Source organism: Rhopilema esculentum, unplaced genomic scaffold, assembly GCF_057945365.1.
Source record: "Rhopilema esculentum isolate cy_ngs unplaced genomic scaffold, ASM5794536v1 HiC_scaffold_27, whole genome shotgun sequence".
In the NCBI taxonomy this organism is placed as follows: domain Eukaryota; kingdom Metazoa; phylum Cnidaria; class Scyphozoa; order Rhizostomeae; family Rhizostomatidae; genus Rhopilema; species Rhopilema esculentum.
Genome location: NW_028300838.1, coordinates 457,290 through 466,918, shown reverse-complemented (window position 1 = coordinate 466,918; position 9,629 = coordinate 457,290). Strand labels below are relative to the sequence as shown.

General features: G+C 35.5%; 1 protein-coding gene across 1 annotated transcript; it reads left to right on the top strand.

Annotated features, from left to right (window-relative positions):
* The first annotated feature begins 1,085 nt into the window (after positions 1-1,085).
* LOC148957439 (uncharacterized) lies at positions 1,086-5,931 on the top strand. Its single transcript, XM_089115373.1, has 4 exons — positions 1,086-1,217; positions 1,489-1,571; positions 4,112-5,179; positions 5,756-5,931. Exons 3-4 carry the CDS (start codon positions 4,145-4,147, stop codon positions 5,786-5,788), a joined length of 1,068 nt encoding a protein of 355 aa, XP_088971499.1. The 5' UTR covers positions 1,086-1,217; positions 1,489-1,571; positions 4,112-4,144; the 3' UTR covers positions 5,789-5,931.
* Positions 5,932-9,629: the final 3,698 nt, after the last annotated feature.

Below are 9,629 nucleotides of genomic sequence, written 5' to 3'. Positions count from 1 at the left end.
TCAGGCTCCCTAAAAATGCTTCACGTTCTTGTATTTCTTCTTTCAATCATAAATCATGATAAAAAACTTCAAGAATCTTTTACATAAATCATGACAAATATTTAAAGAAAAAGCAAAATCGTTCTAATAAGCAACTAAATGAGTTAGTTGAGGAGGGTTGTTGATAGGCTGTACGCAAGCCAACAAGATGATGCAATGAGTTTGTACCTATCTGCTACAAAAACAAATACGTAAGAGTACAGTTTAATGTGTGCCTGTATTTTTGTCGGCTGATTTGCCTGCAATTCCTTATGTAATTGACCTTGTCTTATATTCAAGGCAGACTGATGCTGCACCTCTTAACTTACTTGCGCAAATGGTGTAACCATATGTTAGCAACACCAAGCAAATTTCTACTAATCGCATTCGCAGGGAAAGAAATATTAACAAACAAAGAGCATTACCCATTTGTTCATAAACGATTTTCTTGTCTTTTCGCGTCCATAAATTATTTCTATTATCTTTGACCAAATGTTTATGTTGTGTTGATGTGAACGCCCCAAGATCTGTGTATTCGGGCTTTCTTTGAGTAGCTTTTCTGCCCTGTTTGTGACGTCAGAGTTTCATACATTTTGTGACTTATTTGGTTGTACAATAAGCGATGCGATGCAGTTATTTCTGTTTTCCGGATATCTTTCTTTCGTATATATCTTGAATGCTTTCAAATGTGGGTGGGATCATAGCGTTTGCCCCATTGATCTTCAATTGAATTTCAGAGAATATAAAGAAGATATTTAGAAAACTCCAGTGGTGAATTTTTTTGGCTATGTAAGTACTTGTAGTTCCATGTGCTGGATCCCTGTGAGAACAACTCGAGTTATGGTGGTCTTTGGGAGATAAAACAATACCTTTGCTAAGAATATCACCTTTGACTAAACACGGAAGTTACAATGAAAACTGATTGTTAAGTTACAATTATAAGAAGGCACTAATTCAAGATAAACTCATTTGATATTTCTGCCATTGTATCAGCAATGTTTTAAACTGAAACATCTACTTTGTTTTAAATGAAAACAGTTCAGTAAGAAGAGGCACGATTATGACCACAGGAATTGAATTTCCATTAAGATAACAATGCTGAAAAGTCACTCTCGTTCATTCAAAGCCTTGATTTCGTCATACACGCCACCCTCCATCTGCAACGGATGCATTTGACTTTTTTCGAAATAGAAACGGGGGTAAATATATTATTTCTTCTGCATTTTTCATTATTAGAAAATATAAATTTTGAACATTATTTTACTAGAGATTTACAATTATTTCTAACAATTAATACATCTTTAGAACTTTGCGTTTTGTTATACTTCAGATTCTTGATCTGCCGTATTTCCCATTTTATCGACAACGCATTTTTCATTTTACTATGATACTCTATAGCCCCCCCTGAATTTCAAAGAACAATGTAGTGACATATTCATTAATATTCATCGCCCTATTCCTTTATATAAGGCATGGAACGACAGCCAAGTCTGATCAAAGAGTACAGAGCCAAGAAGCTGTCGTTTCTATAACACACATTCTCAAGATTAAAGGTATGGTTTTTTATTTTATTTACTTTTTCTGATGCTTTCGATTAACAACTTCTCTCAAAATCCTTTTTGCGTGCAATGGGAAATATTCTTGTTTTTGTTATGCATTATCTAAAATACTTTTTATCTAGATTCCCCAACCCTTAGTGTATTTGAAAATAATATCATTTCCCTTAGCCGACCACACTTTACTCGTCAAATTTTTCATTGGAAAGTGGATATTTTCATGTATTGACCAAGACCAGAATATCGCCAGCTCCGTACTTTTTTTATTGAAAAACATCTTTTCTCGATTGAATTATTTCATAAACTTTTACTGAACACTCAATTATCAGCCTTGATTTGAATACTTTGTTCCAACTTTTTGTGTGACATTGGAATACATAGTTCCTTGCCATTTCAGCTAGACAGCTAGAGAGTCTGTATTTGAATATATTTCATTGATAAACAAATCAAAGTACCTTTGGGATAAACAATTCTATTTAACTTTCATTTAGTTTGGTTTTATTTCTTCATTAATAAGTCTTTTGAGTGCCAAATATGTAATAGAATCTCTCGTGTCGGCTCTGTTGAAGCAATCTCGAACTGGTAGACTTGAAGTTTGATAGTATCAGCAAAACTTGGCTCTAGGATACTTGTCTTGTGTATAGAATCCATTTTGCTCATTCCAGCAACAATGTCAGGCAAGACTTAATATTCAGCAATCTCTGCTGCTTTGAAACTCCTAAGTCATCTTCATCTTTATACGTATCTCTATACTCCTAAGTCAGTGAATTGCAAATAGTTGTAGGCTATCGTTTATCGATATATTCGACAGTTAAAATTTAGAAATTACATTCAGAATTCTTTTTGTAATTCGTAAGTAAAGCGCATATCGTACAGTTTTGAAGAATGTTTAGCCAGCAATTAATAACTATGTTAAAAAGACAGCAAACTTTCGTACTACCAAGGAATATGTGTAAATAAAAAGTACTTAAATAGGATGATTAATGTTTCTGCTTTTTAAATCAATCTTGAAATCATAAGAAGTTATGACACCTTTAGTATTGGACGAGAAAAAAAAATTACCAGTGGTTAGGTATTTGATACCAAACTGATGAATACTCTCTTTTAGTTAGCGTCTTGAAATAAATTTTTGTGCTTGCTAAAAGATTTTCTTCAATATTGCATAACATCTCTTGATTTGATTGACTAATCATGCTACAGTTATGACGTATTTGTGATGCCGCTAAGATGTGTCTTTTGACATTAGTTCTGCAAGTGGTATTGCTTTGACCTTTCACGTTTTGATTATGAGTAAAACGCTAAGGTAGAGTCAAATTCTTTGTGCCTAATGCCTTGACTGCTACTTTTTAATGATTTTGATAAGTACGATTCACTTATCTCAGTACCGTTTATTCTGATTTAACTAGACGTAGGTATTGTGACATGCAGAAAATTTCTTTCTTTCAATAAATCTCCTTTTGAGAACTTTTAGAGAAGTCTATTAGTTTTTGGGATGTTTAGTTAGGATGTTTTTAAGAAATTGTCATCGTTTCTTGCAAAATTCTGTTTTCTTGCAAAAAACTGCTGTTAGTAGATTAATCCTTGATACAAAAAAAATGTTTTTGTCATACAGTTTCATGTGTCAAATATGGGAGAATTAAGACAAAAACTACACAGCTCCATCTCACAAGCGACATTTAAACCTATATTCTCATATACTTGTTTTGCTGTTGTTATAGTGTGTACGCCCTGTGAGGTCAAAATCGATTTTCTTCCAAACAACAGACAGTTGAAGCTCATTTGAGCACGGATAAAAAATGATGTTTTGGCGTCGTGTCTCTAATCGTCATTCATTCTTGGGCTTGCACAGCGATACTTTCTGATTTCAGAAGCACGCAAATTTCAGCTCGTGTTTTACTTAACAATAATGTACTTTAGGATTTATGAATTTTTCCTTGCCTACCTCATAAAATATTGATTTAGTAGATTGTTTGATACTCAGTTCACTTCTTATCCTAATTACCGCTAATTTGCTAAATAAACTTTACGCAGTGTATTGAAATTAAGAGAAATCCTGCGTCGTTAATTAAATCCCCGAGTCAAGCTGCCCATATATGCTGTGGTGTTTCGTTTTCGTGTCTCAAAAGAGATTTTTTCACTGGCAAGTCAATGTAAGTCAGCTGGGCTGCCATTTGCTTGTCAGCGACCTTGTTTGTCGTAAGAGCAGGGTTGCTTTTGCGCCATTTGTTCTGCTAACTTTTTTTTAACAAAAACCAGCACTGGGGTTTTCGGTCTTGACTATACGTCAATGGATGGACGAGTCGACCATTTTTTAGCAGCAACCAGCACTAGAGTTCTTGAGTCTCGACTGTACGACAATGGCTTGACGCGTCTTACTGTCCCTTCCCTATTTTTTCCAAGTAAAAGCTACTTCGAAGTCAAAAGAATGGTCGTGTGAAACACCAATCGTAAAAGTCCACTCATATATTGCAATTTTTCTATGTAACTGCCTTCTCGTATGCAACAAAATTTAATTTATTTTGTACGTTTTCTTCTAGAAAACAGACGTAAAGACTCCAACAGCGTTCAACATGACAAAATCCTTCCCAGCATGCTTAGTTTTTCTGATAGCTACCGAATACATTGGTCTTTGTTGCTGCAAAGCTCTAGTAAATCCTGGCGTTTTCCTCCTTGAGGCTGACATGCCTTTTAAAGAGCAAATATCGCAAGAAATTGAAACTAAACCGGATCCTTCAAATATGTGGAAGCCAAGTGAGGAGTCGGACGAAGAGGGCTATGAAAACGGAATTCCTCACTTGAGGTACGGAAAGGAGGCAGCTCCACACTTGAGATATGGTAAAGAGCTTGAAAACTTTTTCCATTATGGTGAAGAGAGCGATGATGCACAGCATGTTCGATATGGAAAAGAGGCAGATCAACATGTTAGGTATGGTAAGGAGGCCGATGACCACGTTCGCTATGGAAAAGAATTGCAACATTTAAGGTATGGAAAAGAGGCACAGCATGTTAGATATGGTAAAGAGGCACAGCACGTTAGATACGGAAGAGAAGCTGCACAGCACGTCAGGTACGGAAAAGAGGTCAAAAAGCAATTAAGATATGGTAAGGAAGCAAAACATGTAAGATACGGTAGAGAGGTGGATCAGCATGTACGATATGGAAAAGAGGCACAGCATGTCAGATATGGAAAGAGGGCTCAACATGTAAGGTACGGAAAAGAGGCACAACATGTAAGATATGGAAAAGAAGCACAGCATGTAAGATACGGAAAAGAGGCACAGCATGTAAGGTATGGAAAAGAGGCACAACATGTAAGATATGGAAAAGAGGCACAGCATGTAAGATACGGAAAAGAAGCGCAGCATGTAAGGTATGGAAAAGAGGCGCAGCATGTAAGATACGGAAAAGAGGTGACCGAACAACCAGAGTACGCAAGTCCAGCAGCTGAAAGTTTGCAAATAGATGGTCACTATAAGATAACAAGGGAAACAGATAGGGATGAGGCAGAGGCAGAAAATTCTTTATGGAACACAATAATTCACAACAGAAGTGGGGCAAATCTTCTCAAAGTTTTAAAAAGTCTAAGAGCAGTACAGCAGGGAAATGTAAGATAACGATTTTGTATTTCTTATAAAGTTTATAACGTCGGTTCACATGCATAGGTATAAAATGCTCTGGTCCTGTCTTTTAAAGTGTTCATGGTTCCGGATCCGGGTCAAGTTTCATAAGAATGTAGCTATATCATTTCTAAATGGAACTTATTTGCAGGACTATCAGTAAAAGCCTGGAAAAAAGCTTGCACGTGCTTCCTCTAACGTCTATAAGAAATTTTGCATTCATTTGAAATATTGCTATGAAAAATTTTAGGGCTCTTTTTGCCTTAAATTTCTCACAGATACCCTATTCAATTCAGGCAATTAGGTTGCTTAAACTTTTATATTACTGAGAAATGGTAGAAGCTGTAAGAACTACGTAATCCTTTTCGAGATCAGTACCTCTTGCTTCCCATTAAAGGTACCGATGCTAGGGAATCAGGAGTCTTCGCAATTTACATTAACCAAGCTAACATGGCCTTTTTCCACAGTAATTTTCGTCTTCACTGGTTTTGCTTGTTGTCTTTGTGAGATATGGTATCTATTTCAGTTTTCTTGTTACTAATTGGAACATATTTCATCTTGCAGGCAGACAAAAAGGGAAGTCAAACAAACGCGTGACGCATTCGTTATGGTCTGAAGAATTTTACATGCACACACAGCTAACGTCTCGGTAGCATTTCATGTAAATCTATTCGTTCACAATTTATTTAAATCAATATATGTATAATAGATGACTTGCAGTGATATGCAGCCCGATGTGATTTTCTCTCATCTGTGGATTATCTTACTGCCTACAGTGTATGAGTATCCATTGCAATACACGCATTTTTTGTAAGAAACTTCAAATGTTTTCTTTACCGTGGAAGCACGTTTAAAAAATTCATTACCTGAGAAATTTAAGAAAAATGTGAGAAACTTTTGATAGCAAAATGGCAAGAAAATTTAAGAAACTGCCTACCAGCACCGGACCTTAGTTTCCTATAAAAAAAATATGTGTAGTGAATCTTCTTGTTTTCCAAAATCTTGTTTTCTTGAGAAAAGGGAGAAAACAGCTGTTTTCTAAAGGCCTGTTTTGCCATAATATGTAAATGTTAGATGCAATATAAAGCTCGGCAATATTAATATTTTAATATAATTTAAATCACAATCACAACAAGTTCAAATCTAACAAATTTTTGGACAAATATATTTTGAACAAATGTTTACCTTTTTTTATACTTTCAATGGAATAATGCAGAAAGGAACCAAGCCAATTCTTGAACATCCTTTTTCTCATTGCTAACGTAATTGTAGCATCCGTAAAATGAGGCCATAGTGAAACAGAGGCTCATAGAGTTGGTCTATGTAAAGACCTTCAGATATGATTTGCTCTATAGAAGTTCTTTCTTTCAAAAGATACCCTGGAGATTCACCGTTACCTTACAGATTTTATCAAGCTATTGATTTTCGAAAGGTTTTGTTATATCATCAAAAATATTATGAACCGGAATTTCTCAAAAGCCGGGAATCTAGTGTAACCTTGCATATAGCATATCTTTTTCAGTTCATGAATGGAAATTCTAATTGGTAGCGGTAATTCTAATTTCTTTGACCACGGGAAAAAGAAATTCACCAGTCCTCTCTCTGTTTAGGTTTATATTTTCTTGATTTCTATTTGTTGTGTACCTCCAAGTCTATAGCCAAGGTTTTAAAATCATGAAAAAGAATATCAAGATATGATTCTAAAGAGAACAGACTAGATAATTTTGATGCGCCGTAACTGAACCAAATCATTATGTGTGGAATGGATTACGTTTCTAGCAATCTTTAGTTCTTATAAGAAGAAGAACCCTACTTCGTTGATATCATAATCCGCTTTCTCTTCAGCGTTCGTTCCCTGCTTCTTGCTAGGCTGGAAATCGTCCTTCAACAAAGTTGATTTATAGATAGAATCGGCAGTGGCATAGATCGGAAAATTCATAGGAGGGGCGGAAAACGTCGATTTTTCGACAAAAATGTAATATGAATTTATTTATTTTTTTGTAATTTGAACATAACAATACGACACCAGAACTAAAATTTAAAAATATTTAACACATTCAGATATACTTACAATTTTTCTACTTTAAAATCTTTCCACACAAAGTTAAATACTAAGATAAAAGAATAACCAACCACGTAACATTTCTGGGAAAATTAGAAGTTTTCCGACAAAATAACAGTTTAGGCTTACAGGTGGGTATTTCACCTCCTCTGACCCCACCCCCTCTATATCTACGCAACTGAGAAACGGATAGAACTGCTTCACCTGATCTGCTTTTGAAACCAATAGTGCTTCAAAGAGTTTTGAACAAGAGCATCAAAATTATCTCGCAGTCGTCGCTTCTTCCCAAGTCATTTGTTGCAATACTTTCTCAATTTAAGGTAGTAATATTGTGATTTTTCATTGCTGCTGGCAGTAGAGGGGTTAGTGGCCTGAATCAAACAACCGAAATGTATGCATTAATGGATTTGCTGAGGGCATAAAAAGCTAATATTATGGTTCAATGTCAGTTTCTTTGTAGCATCATTAAAAGATTTTCATCAACCGCAAGCTTTAACAATCATTTGATTACCGTATAATGCGATTTTTAAGCTTCCTATCTATGTTATTCAAAAGAAGTAGCTTTGCTTGGTTTGAGAGTTATCTATTTGGTAGAACGCAATCTGTGTCATGTGACGGAGCATTGTCAGAAGTTCATGCTCTTTTCTTTGGAGTACTACAGGGATCCATATTGGGCCCACTGCTCTTTACCTTACTAATAAACGATATCGATGAAAATTTAAGCCAGTTTGAAATGACCCTTGTTTCGTAAAAACATTTTCAATGGTTAAGAGGCACTGATTGGGCAACTTCAAGAGTCGCATGCTCGCATTTTCTGATTGGCCTATTTGAATCTACAAACTGAATGTATACATTTCCTTGCGGAGGGTTTTCGACCATGTTCTGACGTTTTATACTCTGAAGAGTGTCCGACGAAAAGCTAAAATATGACTCAAAATAAGTTGCGTGTTCTTGAAGTTTTCAAACGTTTCAATGGGATATCGCCAGACACCTTTCAAAATCATCTCGCGAGATTACACCACAGCCAGTGTACACATGCCAATGCAAAGAGTATAGTTTTGCTCAAAGTACAATCCGAAACAGGCAAGAAGGTCTTTGCCTTTCAACCAGCAAAGGTCTTAAATGAATTAACAGACGAAATGAAGAGTGGAACATCAATTTTAAGATCTAAGGCTATTTGTAAAAATTTTAACTTTTAACATTTTATCTTCATCATGTATATAGTATATAACTATTATATTTGATTCAATTTGATTCATGTAGAATTATATCTGGTCTATATCTGGATATCAAAGTCCCATAAAATCTTTGGCTTGCCAACTTCGTTTAATACTTTCTCTGGTATATGGTTGTACCACTCGTCTGAGGTGTTGTATCCAAACTTTCTACATAGCGACCAGTGCAAATTGAGACAGATTTAATCGTGCCTTCGCTTGTATTCTTTTTGCGCCAACATTTAAAAACATGCAACAATTTGATCAACATTTTCCACTCGCTCTTTGCACAAGCAGCATTTTTTTGCTGGTGTTCTATGATAACCCATGTAACAGCATTGCTTCAAGTGTTTCCTTTATCTCACGGGTAACCCTATCTTGGTGTTGATTCTTCTCTTCAAACTCAGCATCAGTTAGTCCCATTTCAATTGCAGCATGCTTAAGAAGCTCTTCTTCACTTTTTGTAATGTACTAATCTACTGATCTTTTTCCACTGACATTATTATGGGATTTTAAGCATTTCTGCACTGGCTGGTCTTGTTGCCGTTTTTCTTCCTGTTAGGCGAGTCATAGCAAATGACTAAAGGCTAATGAAAAGTTTCTATTATTATTGTTATTTTTTGACATTGGATGACTTCTAAATCTTGTGTCTCACAAAGTTTATGTGAAGTAAGTATGTTTGTATATGTAGTGGATAACATAAGCCTAGTAGACATAATTTTTATGTTAACTAAGCTGTCAGCTCGGCCACTAGGGCAAATATGAATTTATTTCCGTCAGATTGCAAAATTTTCTGAGGAAATCTTTAAATTTCCTTTCTCCAGATACTCCTAAATCACATTCCGATATTTTAAACTTTTTATTTGCTTGTTGACAAAGAGAAATAAAGTTATTTTTAGGGAATGCTTTTATCTGCCAAGGCAGACAGGTAAATTCTATATGACTAAATTGTGAATTATCCGTGCACAGAAATTCATTCCAGTTTGCTACGCCAAGGGCATCTGGGATTCCCTATGCAACAAAATCGTTATGCCAACATCGCAGTAAAAATCAATTTGCCCCTATCAGTAAAAATCAATTTGAACTTATGCTTTAATGGTTGATGAGGTGTCAGCAAAATTTTCTGCACTTTGTGAACAATAGCGTGGTTAGGGGGGGTGGG